At 45.3% G+C, this 16809-nt stretch overlaps 2 protein-coding genes and 1 pseudogene across 3 annotated transcripts in view; 2 read left to right on the forward strand and 1 right to left on the reverse strand.

Annotated features, from left to right (window-relative positions):
- Positions 1-18: 18 nt before the first annotated feature.
- LOC110531975 (methyl-CpG-binding domain protein 4) lies at positions 19-6208 on the reverse strand. Of its 2 annotated transcripts, none has more exons than XM_021615527.3 (8): positions 5744-6208; positions 5055-5551; positions 4079-4917; positions 3852-3911; positions 3604-3738; positions 3347-3496; positions 403-506; positions 19-244 (listed from the first exon to the last, which is right to left on the reverse strand). In XM_021615527.3, the coding sequence occupies exons 2-8, from the start codon at positions 5393-5395 to the stop codon at positions 170-172; spliced, it is 1704 nt and encodes a 567-aa protein (XP_021471202.2). In that variant the 5' UTR covers positions 5396-5551; positions 5744-6208; the 3' UTR covers positions 19-169. The 2 variants fall into 2 exon arrangements, with proteins under 2 accessions (XP_021471202.2, XP_021471201.2); XM_021615526.3 differs by having other exon boundaries at positions 5055-5547; positions 5744-5921.
- Positions 6155-12696, forward strand: LOC110531976 (intraflagellar transport protein 122 homolog; annotated as a pseudogene).
- The window catches only part of exorh (extra-ocular rhodopsin), a 28332-nt gene continuing 24183 nt past the window's right edge, over positions 12661-16809 (forward strand). The window contains exons 1-4 of the mRNA XM_090184119.1: positions 12661-12856; positions 12982-13156; positions 13478-13531; positions 15421-15547. The gene's annotated coding sequence lies outside the window, so the exon portion shown is untranslated. The remainder of the gene's footprint in view (positions 12857-12981; positions 13157-13477; positions 13532-15420; positions 15548-16809) is intronic.

A 16809-nucleotide genomic window follows, 5' to 3' on the forward strand; every position in this document is an offset into this window, starting at 1 on the left:
GTAAATGAGTCATTAGGCTTTTAAAACATGATAAAACAATTTATTTAATAGAATCATGTTGAGTAACAATTGTTGTCCAAGAGAGATACCGATATGTCAGGTTATAAGCCTAATGATTTAAGAACTAGATACTGATAAAACAGGTTGTGACATCGCAGTTCCTCATGGTTCAGATTCCCAACCGCTCATGGTTCTCCCACAGCCAAGCATGGTACTTGTTTAGCATGTGGTCCTGGGGTTCAACCTATGTAAATACACACACACAAGGGCAATATCTCTAGTTGACTATATCTGGATCTATTATTTAAATGTTGGTGTAACAACAGTTGTCATCTTTGCTAAAGGGAAAATACACTATAAACTGTATGTAACAACCTACTATGGGGTCTGTGACTCACTCACCTGTCTCCACTCCTCTACACAGAAGATCCTGTAGGAGTCATTTCCATACTTCCCAATCCCATGCAGCTCTATAGGGTAGCGCCACTGCTTGGTCAGGTATTCATCTGCATAAGAGATTTGAGGTCGACCGATTATGATTTTTCAATGCCGATACCGATTATTGGAGGACCAAAAAAGCCAATATCGATTAATCGGCCGATTAAAAAAAATGTATTTGTAACAATGACAACAATACTGAATTAACACTTATTTTAACTTAATATAATACATCAATAAAATCATTTTAGCCTCAAGTAGATAATGAAACATGTTCAATTTGATTTAAATAATGCAAAAACAAAGTGTTGAAGAAGAACGTAAAAGTGCAATATGTGCTATGTAAGAAAGCTAACGTTTCAGTTCCTTGCTCAGAACATGAGAACATATGAAAGCTGGTGGTTCCTTTTAACATGAGTCTTCAATATTCCCAGGTAAGAAGTTTTAGGTTGTAGTTATTATAGGACTATTTCCCTCTATACCATTTATATTTCATTAACCTTTGACTATTGGATGTTCTTATAGGCACTTTATTATTGCCAGTGTAACAGTATAGCCTCCGTCCCTCTCCTCGCTCCTCCCTGGGCTCGAACCAGCAACACAACGACAACAGCCACCACATCGAAGCAGCGTTACCCCTGCAGAGCAAGGGAAACAACCACCCCAAGGCTCAGAGCGAGTGAAGTTTGAAACGCTATTAGCGCGCGCTAACTAGCCAGCCATTTCACTTCGGTCACACCAGCCTCATCTCGGGAGTTGATAGGTTTGAAGTCATAAACAGCGCAATGCTTGACGCACAAGAAGAGCTGCTGGCAAAATGCACGAAAGTGCTGTTTGAATGAATGTTTACGCGCCTGCTTCTGCCTACCACCGCTCAGTCAGATACTTAGATTTAGGTACTTAGATTTACAGTGCCTTGCGAAAGTATTCGGCCCCCTTGAACTTTGCGACCTTTTGCCACATTTCAGGCTTCAAACATAAAGATATAAAACTGTATTTTTTTGTGAAGAATCAACAACAAGTGGGACACAATCATGAAGTGGAACGACATTTATTGGATATTTCAAACTTTTTTAACAAATCAAAAACTGAAAAATTGGGCGTGCAAAATTATTCAGCCCCCTTAAGTTAATACTTTGTAGCGCCACCTTTTGCTGCGATTACAGCTGTAAGTCGCTTGGGGTATGTCTATCAGTTTTGCACATCGAGAGACTGACATTTTTTCCCATTCCTCCTTGCAAAACAGCTCGAGCTCAGTGAGGTTGGATGGAGAGCATTTGTGAACAGCAGTTTTCAGTTCTTTCCACAGATTCTCGATTGGATTCAGGTCTGGACTTTGACTTGGCCATTCTAACACCTGGATATGTTTATTTTTGAACCATTCCATTGTAGATTTTGCTTTATGTTTTGGATCATTGTCTTGTTGGAAGACAAATCTCTGTCCCAGTCTCAGGTCTTTTGCAGACTCCATCAGGTTTTCCTCCAGAATGGTCCTGTATTTGGCTCCATCCATCTTCCCATCAATTTTAACCATCTTCCCTGTCCCTGCTGAAGAAAAGCAGGCCCAAACCATGATGCTGCCACCACCATGTTTGACAGTGGGGATGGTGTGTTCAGCTGTGTTGCTTTTACGCCAAACATAATGTGTTGCATTGTTGCCAAAAAGTTCAATTTTGGTTTCATCTGACCAGAGCACCTTCTTCCACATGTTTGGTGTGTCTCTCATGTGGCTTGTGGCAAACTTTAAACAACACTTTTTATGGATATCTTTAAGAAATGGCTTTCTTCTTGCCACTCTTCCATAAAGGCCATATTTGTGCAATATACGACTGATTGTTGTCCTATGGACAGAGTCTCCCACCTCAGCTGTAGATCTCTGCAGTTCATCCAGAGTGATCATGGGCCTCTTGGCTGCATCTCTGATCAGTCTTCTCCTTGTATGAGCTGAAAGTTTAGAGGGACGGCCAGGTCTTGGTAGATTTGCAGTGGTCTGACACTCCTTCCATTTCAATATTATCGTTTGCACAGTGCTCCTTGGGATGTTTAAAGCTTGGGAAATCTTTTTGTATCCAAATCCGGCTTTAAACTTCTTCACAACAGTATCTCGGACCTGCCTGGTGTGTTCCTTGTTCTTCATGATGCTCTCTGCGCTTTTAGCAGACCTCTGAGACTATCACAGTGCAGGTGAATTTATACGGAGACTTGATTACACACAGGTGGATTGTATTTATCATCATTAGTCATTTAGGTCAACATTGGATCATTCAGAGATCCTCACTGAACTTCTGGAGAGAGTTTGCTGCACTGAAAGTAAAGGGGCTGAATAATTTTGCACGCCCAATTTTTCAGTTTTTGATTTGTTAAAAAAGTTTGAAATATCCAATAAATGTCGTTCCACTTTATGATTGTGTCCCACTTGTTGTTGATTCTTCACAAAAAAATACAGTTTTATATCTTTGTTTGAAGCCTGAAATGTGGCAAAAGGTCGCAAAGTTCAAGGGGGCCGAATACTTTCGCAAGGCACTGTAGATTTGTATGCTCAGTCAGATTATATGCAACACAGGACACGCTAGATAATATCTAGTAATATCATCAACCATGTGTAGTTAACTAGTGATTATGATTGATTGTTTTTTTATAAGATAAGTTTAATGCTAGCTAACAACTTACCTTAGCATACTGCATTTGCGTAACAGGCAGTCAGTCTCTATAAGAGATGCATAACATCTGCATAACATCCCCATTATTTCTCAGGTGCTGTCAAAAACAAACACACCACTAACACTTGGAGGATAGGACAACCCAGTCGTCCTCCTCGATTCAGCTAAAACTAAAATCTCACTTTCTAGGAGGGAAATCAGTGGATCATCTCTTGGATCCACAGGTGGAGATGGGAACAGTGACTCACCAGAGAACCTGATGATGATTTTGGCTCGCAGTTCATACAGGCCCAAAGATCTCAGCAGCACAGACAGGGGCTTCCACTCTGCCCCCCTGGTCTCCTCCGCTGATGGGTAAAGCTTAAAGAACTGCCACAACACCGGGATGGCCATTTTACCTGAAAAGGAACACAGAACAGAGACTGTGTGAGATAATTCCAATGTTGTTATTGTAGATGTGTGTGTTTGAGCCTTGCATGTGTGTGTGTGTGTTTGTGTGTCTCACCGCTGGTTTTGTTGAGGAACACGGTGGCTACCAGGAGTTTCCAAGGGTCGTGGAAAAGGGTCTCCTGCACCAGGTGGAAGGGAGAGCGAGGAGGGGTCCACTTCCTTAAGGCTTTCCTCCTGGGGGGGCTTAGACCTGTGTGTGGACATAAGGGGTTTCGGACATAAATAAACCATTTTTTATTTGACTTACATTTTTCTCCAAGAATGGCAAGTTCTGTTAAGTTCTACCATTTATGAAATTATTACCATCTCTCATTGACTTCCGGCTGAAATAAGGACTGGTCTTCCGTTTCTCTCCTAACAGTTCTGGGCAGAACAGGAACAACAGGCACCACTACACACATTAAACATGTTATTCTCTTGGGTCAGTACACTGAAACCATGGAGGTTCTCTATCTAGGCATCACAGTCAATGCACATTATGCATCATAACTCAGATAGCACAATGCACAGTAGAGAAAATTGATACATACTGCTCTGGGAATCTTTCAGTGGTGTACAGCGCTCTCCAGTGGTCTGGGGAGATGGCAGCTCTTCGTCATGCACCTCTGCCTCTATATTCTCCACTCCCTCAGTCTCCCCCACTCCCACAAACTCAGACTCAGCCTCCCCCTCGCTCTCAGAAGCAGACTGCACCCTAAGGACTGGGACAAGTAACAGTGACACAGGAAGCTGTTCTTCTCGACCAATGAGAGCATCTTGAGGATCAGTGGGCGGGGCCAGCCTGAGCAGCTTTTCTCTCAGCAGCCCCGGCCTCCTCTGGGGGCTCTTCTCCAGTATGACATCGTCAACTACCGCCACGACCTTCAGACGCCTCTGAGTCTCATCATCCTCACCCCTTCTCACAGAGGCTTGTATGTGTGTCTCTTTGATGTCTTGATTTGTGTCTGATGGTTGGCCCGTTTCTGTGCCTCTCCCAGCTGCCGGTCTGTGATTCCCCCTTGCCAGGTGAGGCATGTCAGGCCTCAGATGAGTTATTATCGTTCTCTTGTCTCTGGGTCTGGTCCTCTGCTTGCAGGATTTTGCGGAATTGGCTATTTTTGTGTTATTTGGAGGCAGGCTTAATATTCTACCCTCTTCCATATTCTCCTCTGTGTTCTGCCGGTCTTCATTGATATTGGCCTCTGAGGTATGACGTGTGTGTTTCTGATTAACTTTCCTCTGTCTCTCCTGGCTTGGCAGCGGAGTCACAGCTACACTGCCACTCTTGGCTTTGGTGAAGTCAAAGTCATCTATCTGTAGATCCCCTCCTGCATCTCTGAGAAGGAAAGCTTGAAGAGACGCCCTGGACCGGAACCTCTGTCCCTGGGGACTAGAATCATTGATCATAGGATATCTGCAATGCACTTAGCCCCTGGCCCTGACAGTAAGATACACACACTTCAGGGATATTTTACATGCAATGAGAGAATGGAGAGTAACTAGTGAAGAAGCAAAAATCAGAATCACCTTGTTATATAGATGTCCATTTTGCCTGCAGTCTTCCCACTTTTCCTCCGTCTCACTACTCTCACCCAGCCCAGCGGCATACTAGAAGGCGGGCACGACTCCTCATCTTCCTGTCTGGTCCGCTGTCTCTTGACTGCATTCGGATCAGCCTCTTTGGTAACTCTCATATCTGAACCTGGAACAGCCATAGTGTCTGTGTCAGAGTTAGGATTCAAATGTGTGTCAGTGACGGGGTTCTCTGTGTTGAGGTCATTGTTTTTGAGCCTGGTTGTGACAGTGTTGTTGTCCGTAGGGGAAGCACAGGTTGTATCAACAGTAGGCTCAGTTTTAGCCTGATACATATGATAATCCAGTGATAGTATATTGTCCACACTCGGGAGTGTTGAGGATGTCTGTCTCAGACATGTGTCACAAGCTGGGTTTCATGAGGCTGAGATCCTGCTCCGGTCCTCTTATCTGCTAACATCTTCTTAAGACATCTGGAGCTCTATACCTTGCTGCCACAAACAAAAAGATGGATCAGAATAGTCAACTCACACTGTCTATAAAATCATATTTTAATTATATTTTATTTTATATGGAAGAGCATGGTTTGGACAAATAGGTGACTATTAGCTAGCTAAGTAGCTCAACAGTTGCAGATTGGTTGACCTTCTTGATAGTCGATTCAACTGTGCTTCTTTACATACCTCGTGATCACATGCTGTTCTGGATGAATGGTTCATATCTATTGGTATATTATTTGAAGATCGAGTTGAATAAAACTGTCGGAGACATAACATCTTTGGATAAATTGTATTGTGCGCTGGGCTGTGAAGTGTGTGAACGAGCTTGTGAGCGATTCCGCTTGACTCACACATGACATGCGCAGAACGCAGCACAAGAGACAGGACAGGAAACAGAGAACGGAGTCTGCGCACAAGCGATCCTGTAAACAGTCCTCCACGACAGCAACCTGTTGGACAGCAACATGTAGAACATAAACTGCGCAAACGGAGAGGAAATCGGAGAAAATAGACATACTTGTGAGTGCGGTTGAGAGTTTTTTTTGGGGACATCAGAAGTCCAATGCATTTCCTGTAGACAGCCAGTAGGTGTCAATGTTTGACCAAGCGAGCTCTGACAGGGACTGGTGGAAGTGGGTGCCGTTCTGTGAGGAAGAGGATGATGAGGCAGTGGAAGTGGAAGTGGATGTGGACAGCAGCATGCCAGAGCCCCTGTGCCTGCTCACCGACGCCCCCTACAACCAGAGCAGGCAGAGCTGCAGCAGCAGGGTAGAGCACCTGGTGCTGAGCTAGGCAGCTGGAGAAAGAGAGGCAGGCAGGGAGAGGAGGGGAGCCCCTGCTGCAGGGACTGTTCTCTGATCAAGACCACTGCATGCATGAAGGAAGGGAGGAGGTAACATCAAAACTCAGGGAAAGACTCATTGTGTCGTGTCTCTCTCAGGGATGAGCACAATGACCCGCTGAAAGAAATTAGGTAAAAATTATAACGGATCTATATATTTTCAAATAACTGTGCTTTTTCTGATCCACATTGATTTTGACAAACAAAACAACCCCCCAAAAATCTGTGGCCTTTCATTGAATTTCAAAATACCGATGTGGCCCTTAAACCAAAAGGTTTACCCACCCCTGGTCTAAAATGTAGTAAATGTGTTTGCCTCCTACTGGCCATCTGGATATTGGTTACATATGAGATAAACATTTAGAGTTTGTTTCCACAGCAAATTAATAGATAGGCTACTTGTCTAACATAGCATATCTAGTAGAAAATGCAGTCGTGATTTTTTTAAACATTTGCTTCATAGAAAGTAACATAGAAAATACTCTGATGATTGACAATCCAAAGTATATCAGTGTGTAGCACAGCAATACACCGAATGGTCGTTATGTAGAGATCAAAAGGCCTATGGTTACGACCACAGGGTTTGAGGCTCTGCTCCCAGGTGGGCAGCGGTGATTGGTCAATGGCCTGGGCGTTATCACACTTTCCCATTGCTGTGGCAACGAGCGATAACACATAAACCACAGGCCACCATAATGTATTGATAACACTTCATTAGGCCTTTAAGGCCTGTATGCAATCAGCCTGTCAGGCACTATTGAAACCATAACACTGGACTGGAGGTGATCCTGTTTAGCATTTAATAATGATCCCCTCACTACTCCTCCCCCATATTCCCCTGGGTAATACTGTAAGTACAGACAAATATGCACTGTTTCATTACCCTGCCATGGAACCTTAGTCTCATGTGTTGTCACTGGGCTGTTCATCGGTTTCAGTGAACATGCTGGTTTGATTACCATGCTGGGAATAATCTGTAATAAAAAAAAGGGAGGTTGTCCAAAATTATTTTATTTCAGGGCAAAAGAATGGACTGTCAGGCGGTTATTTTTCAGAGTGAGGAGAACCAGATGCACAGTCGGGAACTGATATGACGTTGCGCAAATGGACTTCAAGTGCCAGAACAATAGAGCCCATTTAGAAACAAGAGAGTGTGTATGTGTTTTTCCATCTGTTTGGTCAGGCGCTTAACGGGATTGCTAAGGACTGTAAGCTTTGATGTGTCTACTAGGTCGTGGTCTGGAGAAAGCCTTGGCTCAGACATTGTGGACCATAAATATGAGAGAAACTTCCCTGTTTTAATGGGTGAGACCACATTTCAAATGATGCCATATTCCTGACACAAAGATATGACCCAGGATGACAGCCTCACGCCCAAACCACCCCACCCCCCTGACCAGCGAGTTCAATACAACCTTCAGTACTCGCCTCTTGGCAAATAGTTGGACCATATCATAAAAAAACGCTGGCTCATCTTGAACACCGATCCATAACTGGAAAATACATTTAAAGAACCCCTGCAGGTCGTCTTCAGACACGCCTCCAACATCAGTCAAATGAGGATGGATCTTCCACCAGCACCACGTAGCACCTTCCTAGTCAATGTGTCGGACGGTAATTACAGACGTACCCACTGAAACTTTACGAAGAAATGTTCAATCACCCTATCATGGGCAAGGCATCATTAGGTGTTCTACAAACAACGTGGTATGCCTAGTCAAGTGTATTTGTGGTCGGAAAAGTGTGTAGGAAAAAACTAAATGAGCTCTGAAAACAAGGATAGCAGAACACAGGGTTCATATAGGAACTCTTGACCAGAGGCACCCTGTGCTGCTGCGCATTTCATGGAGGCTCGTCACAAAATCAGCTCTCTGAGATTCCAGTCAAGTTCTTCCACACCGATCTCGACAAACCATTTCTGTATGGACCTCGCTTTGTGCACGGGGGCATTGCCATGCTGAAACAGTAACGGACCTTCCCCAAACTGTTGCCACAAAGTTGGAAGCACAGAATCATCTAGAATGTCATTGTATGCTGTAGCATTAAGGTTTCCCTTCACTGGAACTAAAGGGCCTAGCCCGAACTATGAAAAACAGCCCCAGACCATTATTCCTCCTCCACCAAACTTTACAGTTGGCACTATGCATTGGGGCAGGTAGCGTTCTCCTGGCATCCGCCAAACACAGATTCGTCTGTCGGACTGCCGGATGGTGAGGGCGTGATTCATCACTCCAGAGAACGTGTTTCCACTGCTCCAGAGTCCAATGGCGGCAAGCCTTACACCACTACAGCCGATACTTGGCATTGCACATGGTGATATTAGGCTTGTGTGCGGCTGTTCGGCCATGGAATCCCATTTCATGAAACCCCCGACGAACAGTTGTTGTGTGAGTGTTGCAACCGAGGACAGATGATTTTTAGGACATTCATTTGAGACTTGCTCCCAGTCAGGGGAAGTATTGGCCTAGACAAGCATAGCTCAGTTAAAGGTAAAAAAAATATGAAGTAGAATTCCTTGTTATTTCAATGTCTGTTCCTCTGTCTCTCTCAGATTGGGAAGGACATAACTCTCTATGACTCCTGCTGCGTCAGCTACTTTCCCAAGTGGGAGTACATTGTAATGGGCAGCTCGGACAGGCAGGCCTCCCTCTACACCAAATACTGGGTGCGGCTCGGCACCATCGGGGAACAGAGCTCCTGGGTGTGGACCTGTAGAGTCTATGTGGTGGGTCTCTTTTAGTGTGTGTGTGTACATTTGAGTAACTGTGTAAGAGTGTATGAGAGAGAGTGTGTGTGTGTGCGTGTGTCTGAAGGGTACTGTATTGGAACGCTGTAATTTAAAACAGAGCTGACATGGTGCCGAGACATGCTGTGAAGAACGCGGAACGGAAATGATAAGATGCGACTGACGTAAACGCTATAGATGTCATGCTGTCAGATCAAGTGTTGATGCGACATATCACGTTGGGATAAATTCACAGATCAGTTATTTTTAACTTGTGGAAAAAGTATCTGTAATCACCCATAGAGTACATGAAAGTAATATCAATGTAGTTTATTTTATATCTTTAATATTTTATATTATATTAATACTAGCGACTCACACGAGAAAGCAATAGGTTCTACCTGGCTGACATCTCCACATTGTCTTAGACGGGGATCTAACAACAGGAACACTTTGTCTCTCTGTATTTTCATGGAAGTGTTAATGGGAACCACTGTTACATTGTTCTCTCTTTGTCTTCTGTGTAGGTGTTGGGCTTCCAGGACAGACCATAGCCTTCTTTCAGCTCATCTTCACCACGATGCATGGCCTGTACAAAGACCGTTACGCCTACAGAGACGGCATGACCGATGTCATCCTCCAGCACCTCATCACTGAACAGAAAGGTGGATTGACTTAAACAGTACATTGTACTTCCCTTAAGTCCCTTACGTTGTCAGTGTTAGCAGATCTGATGGAAATGGATGGCAGAAGCTCCCTGAAGAAGTCCATTAGAAGGCTATGTAGTCCAGCCCATATGCTCAGATCTATCCAGTCCCTTCAGATCTGTAAACACTAAGGGTGTAGGAGTTAAGTGAAGCTAGGGCTAGTGGTTATTTTTTGACTGGACTTCCTGTGCTTACTATACCTGTTCTCCATGCCCAGTGAGGATGAAGTGCAGAGAGCTGGATAAGAAGATAGCTATCAACAGGAACCGCCGTGCCATCCAGCTGCCTGAGAAGATCCTCATCTACGATTTCTGACGACTCTTCCGACATGTACAACCGCATCAAGGAGAAGATCTGCAGGAAGTTTGAGTGCAACCTGCTCGTGGTCTGCTCAGAGCACATCATCCTGTGTCAGGTGAAACTTATACCCAGTCCAAAATCATACCCTATCCCCTACTACCCCCAAACACATTTACACTGTGGTAGTAGATGGTCGTAGTATTTGTACAGTTATTTAAAGTTGTTTTTAGACTAAATACATTGATTAATAACTGTTTTCTACGGATTTGCTTTTGACTTCAGGCTTTTCTCAAACACTTGGTGACAAACAACTCCGTAAAGTGCCATAACAAAACACAACACAGGGGGCTGCTGAGGGGAGGAGACCATGTGTTTGATGAGTTCGATACTATTTCATTTAATCTGTTCCAGTCATTACTATGAGCCCGTCCTCCCCAATTAAGGTGCTACCAACCTCCTGTGCAACACAAACTATTTGGCCTGAGTCAATAACATTGACCTGCAGCGTCTTTGGCTTATGTAAATTATACTAATGCATTGGTGACAGATTGTGAAAGACCCCCCCCCCGAAATACATTATCATGCTATTAAGATGATGGAAAGCCAGTGAATTAGTGTTTAGTGCTGCATCGCTGCTCTAAAACACCTCAGAGAGAGGCCAGAGAGGGACGGCCAGAGAGGGACGGCCAGAGAGGGACGGCCAGAGAGGGACGGCCAGAGAGGGACGGCCAGAGAGGGACGGCCAGAGAGAGGCCAGAGAAGGACGGCCAGAGAAGGACGGCCAGAGAGGGACGGCCAGACAGAGGCCAGAGAGGGACGGCCAGAGAGAGGCCAGAGAAGGACGGCCAGAGAGGGACGGCCAGAGAGAGGCCAGGGAGGGACGGCCAGAGAGAGGCCAGAGAGAGTCCAGAGAGGGACGGCCAGAGAGAGGCCAGAGAGGGACGGCCAGAGAGAGGCCAGAGAGAGTCCAGAGAGGGACGGCCAGAGAGAGGCCAGAGAGGGCCGGCCAGAGAGAGGCCAGAGAGAGTCCAGAGGTCCTCCAGATCTTTCTGCCTATCCTTCTTCAACTGTATCTGTGTTCCTTTACGGGTTCTCTCTCTGAGTCTCTCCCCCGCCTCCTCAGCCTGAGTGAGACAGGGAAGAGTGAGTGGTTACCACCACAGCATTGTGGAGCCTGGCTGGATGTATCTGGTGGTTTCCTCCCTGGTTTGTGTCTCTGGGGTTTGACAGAGAAGGGGAGGGGAGCAGTCTAGAGTTAACTGTGACAGAGATGCTTTAGATCTGTCTCTAAAAGCCATGTTACAGCTTCACCACTGAGGCTGATGGTTTCTCTGGTATGACTGTCTAACCTCTGAATGGGCTCGGTCAAATACAATCAGACTTATCTTCACATAGCATTGAACGAGAATGAAACATATGGATAGTTAGATTAGAAGGATATATTAAGGGACAGCCATACAAAAATGCCCTCTTTCCATTCATCAAATGGTACAGTTTGGAAGCTGGAATGACATTTTTGAGGAATGTGTGCAGGTAGCCTGTAGGAGACGTTTGAAGGAGCCTAATCATATTAAAACCTTGTGACTGCTTGTGTTTATGCCACACATAAAAGGTGTTACATTTGAAAAGTGAAATTACAAATATTGAAGCTGTATTGAAGCGTTAGTTTCTAGGTTGGCAAGGAATAGCCGCTGGAATCACTGAAGTTTAGAAGAAGTTTGAAGCGTAGAAGCGTAGAAGTTTGTACTCACTTAAAAACAATAATAAAATGATTCATTGTTGTAGGCTAGTCTAGGTAGGATCATTGTATTGTCCCTAATCAAGATCAATAGGGGAGCCTTTTGAGCTGCATGTCTCATTGTCTCCAACCTGGCCTCTCTGCTGCTTATCAGCTATTCCTCGTAGTTCTTGTGGATTTACACTATATTGAACATTGGTTCAGCTTTAAATTATTTTATATGTGGTGTCTGTCTTTCACCAATGCAGTGTCTGTCCTTCACCAGTACCAAGGAATAGTGGCTCATGGAGTCTCTGATTCTCTACATCAAAGTCATTGGTGGCCGACCGGACAGCGAGGGCCTACTGGTGGGGCTAAAGAATAGAGCAGATACAAACACTTCTGTCTTAGCTAACTTGTATTTATCTAGGTTAGTCTTATTGAGATCTCCTGCGGCTCAAGCCAATCCAACTTGCACCAATGGTATTAATTTTCTCTTCAGATCCTGAAGGTCTTTGTGGACAACCCGTTTGCCATCAATCTGCTGAAGCAGTCTACACCTGTGCGTTGTCTGGACATGAGTACGTCCCGCAGCACGCTGGCAGTGGTGGACGAACACAGCACCTGCCGGTTTAATGACATCCACACCAAGGAACAGCTCTTTAAGGTCAGAGGGCAGGCATCAAGAGTTATTAAGGCCAAGGTTGAGGTGGCTTCACTTTCAAATTATTGTTCAAAGGTCGTCCCTTTTTCCTTCACCTACTTTTCCCCCTGACTTGCCCTCTATGAGCATCCTTCCCTACTCCCCAGGAGCCCAATGCTAACAACGTAGCATGGAACACTTAATGTGAGGGCATGCTGTGTTTGTCAGGCAGCTGCTACCTCAACGTCAAGGCCAGTAACTTCCCAGTGCACCAACAGAAGCTGCAGGGCTTTGTGGTGGGCTACAATGGCTCCAAGATCTTCTGCCTGCATGTCTACTCCATATCCACCGTGGAGGTTACCGGTGGGTGGGAAGAATAATACTTAAAGAACTGAGCTTTATTATCCACTATTTAGTTCTGTTTCTACGTTTTCTTATTGTATGTTGAATTGACTGATTTCCCCTTCTTTCCCATCTCTTCTCCACAGTCGAACTCCTATGTACCGGTGTCTATGTACCAGTGTCTATGTACCAGTGTCTATGTACCAGAGAGAAGGATGTTCAAGCAGGTCTATCAGATCTCCTGTCTGTGTGTGACTGACAGTGACTGTAGGGATCTGGCCACGGATGCCCTGGAAGGGTTCGACTGTCACCTTTAAGAAGGTCATACAAGCACATACTCCCACGGAAGCACACACACACCTTTTCACTGCAATGCTAGTGTTCACCACTAGATGGTGCAGCCTGATGCTATTTGTATGAATAACCTCTCTCATGCTTGTTTGACCAATGTGACAGAATAGCTTAAGTATGTGGTGTGAGTGGATTCTCTGGCTTCCCCATAATTTGTTGTGGCTCCGGACAAGCACACTTAATTCTGCCCTTGACAAGTTGAATCAGGTGTTTTTGTCCAAGACTACAACAAAAATGTGTGCTGTTGGGGATACTCGAGGACTGGAGTTCCCTTTTGTTTCTCTCTCTCAGGCCTTCATCCGAGTACGAGACCTGCGCTGCCTGGAGCTCATCAACAGCATTGAGGTACAATATGGCACAGACACACTCCCCTAAAATGCATAATGGATTAGTCCAAATGGTATTATTCCAAGATCAAAGAATTTGTCACGGTAGAAAACAGACCACATAGCTTTAATCAGGGTGGATTTACTGGTTGACCAGAGAACTCCACATGACATCATCAAAGCGAGACAGAGGAGGGGAAACTTGGGATCGCATGGGTTGCCCTCATTAAGCATTTTCTTACTGCCCCAACATATGACTGTGTACACACACACACACACACACACACATGCACTCAGGCACTCACACACAAAGGGCTAGTAAAGGGAGGAAAGCGTTATGTTATGTGAACTTAGCTGATCTCCTGGGAATATTTGGGACTATAAATACATTCATGTGTTTTCATGGACATTCTTTGTGATAAGATTAGACCTGCCTCGGGGGCTGCAGTTTGAAAAGGGAAAAGTCAATCATTTTTTTGTTGTTGCATGGTGACGGTGGATGTGGAAACAATGGATCATTGAATTCCACAAAACAGTCTTGGTGTCTGTGTGTGTGCATACTGTATGGAATACGTGCAACTATGGGCAGATAGTCCAGGGTCAGACTAGGGTGAAACTGACTGAGCGGCTGATATTAGCTAATTTCTCTCTTTCTTTGCATGTGCGTGTATACACTAGTGTTCGTGTGTGTGTGCTGATGGATTTCTAGGAGAGAAAGAAGAGGGGTGAGAGTGACAAGGAGCTATTCCTATCGGACGTCTATGCCTACCAGGGGAAATTCCACCAGTCTAAGGACTGGCTACCACTCCAGAGTCCTCAGCTTGTACACTGTACGACTACCGATTGACTCATACACACACTCTCATACCCTAGACCTGTACATGTTCAAGACAACAGACATTCACACACATGGATGTTTGAATATGCCTGTACACCCACACACACATGTGAGACCTGTGCCTGTTTGAGTCAGCCAAGATACTGTACACACACACACACACAGGGGCTGTGGCTTTATGTGACACACATACCCAGAAATAATTGATGGTGGGGTGTCAGTTGTTGGATGTAAATTATTTTATGAGGGGTCAGTTGAAGTTGAGGCGATCTCCTGTTAAGTGTGTTTATGTGTGGAGTGGTCTTTGATCACAACCTGTGTATGTATGTTCATGGTAATGAAGCAGATGACACAGGCGTGACTCCTTTCCCCTCCTTTCCCCTCCCTTGTGTGTTTTGTGGCTGCTGTATATTTATGTGGCTGTGAGGCCATCTGGTCCTCGAGGCTGTTTGTTTTACCACTGGAGGACACTAGAGGGGGAATCCTGGTCCTGTTTGTGTGACTCCATGTCCCCCCTCTCCAGGCCCTGACCTGAACACCTCAAAGCCATCGACATCATAGGAGAACCAGGCTGAGTCGACATGTGGATCACACACACACACACACACACACACACACACACACACACACACACACACACACACATACTCAGCTCTTGGCTTTCCTGTGAGTCATGGGAAAGCGTTATGTGGTTGGGAGGCAGGCAGATGGCTAATGCTGGGTCCTGTGGCTCTATCAGAGCTCCCCATGGGCCCCTCTCTCTGTGTCTTCTGCTTGTCAATCACACACCCACTCTGGCCCAGACCACCTAGGCTAAGGCGGCCTCAGCATAACAAACACAGGGAAAGACTGGTCGGCCTCGTCAAGCTTTATCAGGCATGACAGCTGACATTCGGGTATGAGTGAGTTCGGCCTTATTCCTAAGTGTGGTGTGATGCGCTTATAAGAGCTATGTGATTTGTAAAGGGTCCTCTACGAGGCCTGATCCACACACACACTTGGACACACACACTCAACCCCCACCTCCCACAAACTCCGTCTGATCGCATCTCTTCCCACCCCCCCACTAGGCTGATTGACATCGTCCGTAAGCTGGATAATGCGGAGCACCATGGCTACTCCTCTGAGACCTACTCCAAGATGGGAGACCTGCAGGCCCTGGTGCAGCTGCACGTGGAGGCACGATACTGGGACCAGGTTAGTCAAAACCTTTCACATTTCACTTATGGTCCTTTCACCTGTTGGACACAGCTACAGTATTCTATCTTACTTGGCTCATCAGAAAGTTGACCTCATAGGTCCCACCCAGAACACAGAAAATTCAACTGCATATTTACTGGAACAAGACAAACTGAAACGATGTTCTATTAAAACCAGAGCAACGTTTCCAGCCAAACCAGAGATTTCCTCTGAATCTCTGCCTACATTATGACTAGAATGTGAGAAGCACCCAACAGTCCAAAGCAATAAAGAGCCTTAGCTCAACCACCCCCATCAGAGCAGCTCATACTACAGAGACATGAAGAAAACACTACATTTCCTAAATCCATCACTAGTGTTTCATCAATTACAGGCGGTCCTGAGAGCAAACTGCCGATGTCCACGGTGAAACAGAGAATGCCAAAAAAAATAGAACCTTTTATCAGATTCATATTGTATGAATCTGGCATGGCGTTAGCAGCCATGTTTTTACATCCCTTTCTGGGGGAGGTGGACATTGAGAGAGAACAGAACACAGCCTACAGTACAGTATGAATGGGCCATATGGATGCTATTCACTGCACTCACTCTTATCCTGGGCCTAGCCTGGGTTTAGTCTGCTTAGACTCAGAGGCTGATTGGGCTGTGCAGAAGAGGGCTTTGACATTACTGTGACACACAGTTACACATATAAAGAGGAGTGTACTTAACAACATTCTTGCTATGGGACGTTTAGGTTAATCAATCAACATGACAGGCAGGTATGCCTCCATAGGGTACTGTCACACTACTCTATTACAGACAAACACCAGCTACTCTACCACAGACACCACCAGCTACTCTACTACAGACAACACCAGCTACTATACTACAGACAACACCAGCTACTCTACTACAGACAACACCAGCTACTCTACTACAGACAACACCAGCTACTCTACTACAGACAACACCAGCTACTCTACTACAGACAACACCAGCTACTCTACTACAGACAACACCAGCTACTATACTACAGACAACACCAGCTACTCTACTACAGACAACACCAGCTACTCTACTACAGACAACACCAGCTACTCTACCACAGACAACACCAGCTACTCTACTACAGACACCACCAGCTACTCTACTACAGACAACACCAGCTACTCTACTACAGACAACACCAGCTACTCTACCACAGACAACACCAGCTACTCTACTACAGACAACACCAGCTACTCTACTACAGACAACACCAGCTACTATACTACAGA

Source organism: Oncorhynchus mykiss, chromosome 9 (assembly GCF_057628025.1).
Source record: "Oncorhynchus mykiss isolate SJ-2025 chromosome 9, ASM5762802v1, whole genome shotgun sequence".
In the NCBI taxonomy this organism is placed as follows: Eukaryota; Metazoa; Chordata; class Actinopteri; order Salmoniformes; family Salmonidae; genus Oncorhynchus; species Oncorhynchus mykiss.

Bases quoted from the DNA above. Each gene is read 5' to 3' on its own strand.
- LOC110531975 (XM_021615527.3), bottom strand. From the start codon at position 5,395: ATGTATCAGGCTAAAACTGAGCCTACTGTTGATACAACCTGTGCTTCC. The intron at 4,918-5,054 runs GTGATTCTGATT...CAATGATTCTAG, and splicing joins ATGGACATCTATATAACAAG to TCCCCAGGGACAGAGGTTCC. The intron at 245-402 runs GTGAGTGAGTCA...GTATTTACATAG, and splicing joins GTGTAGAGGAGTGGAGACAG to GTTGAACCCCAGGACCACAT.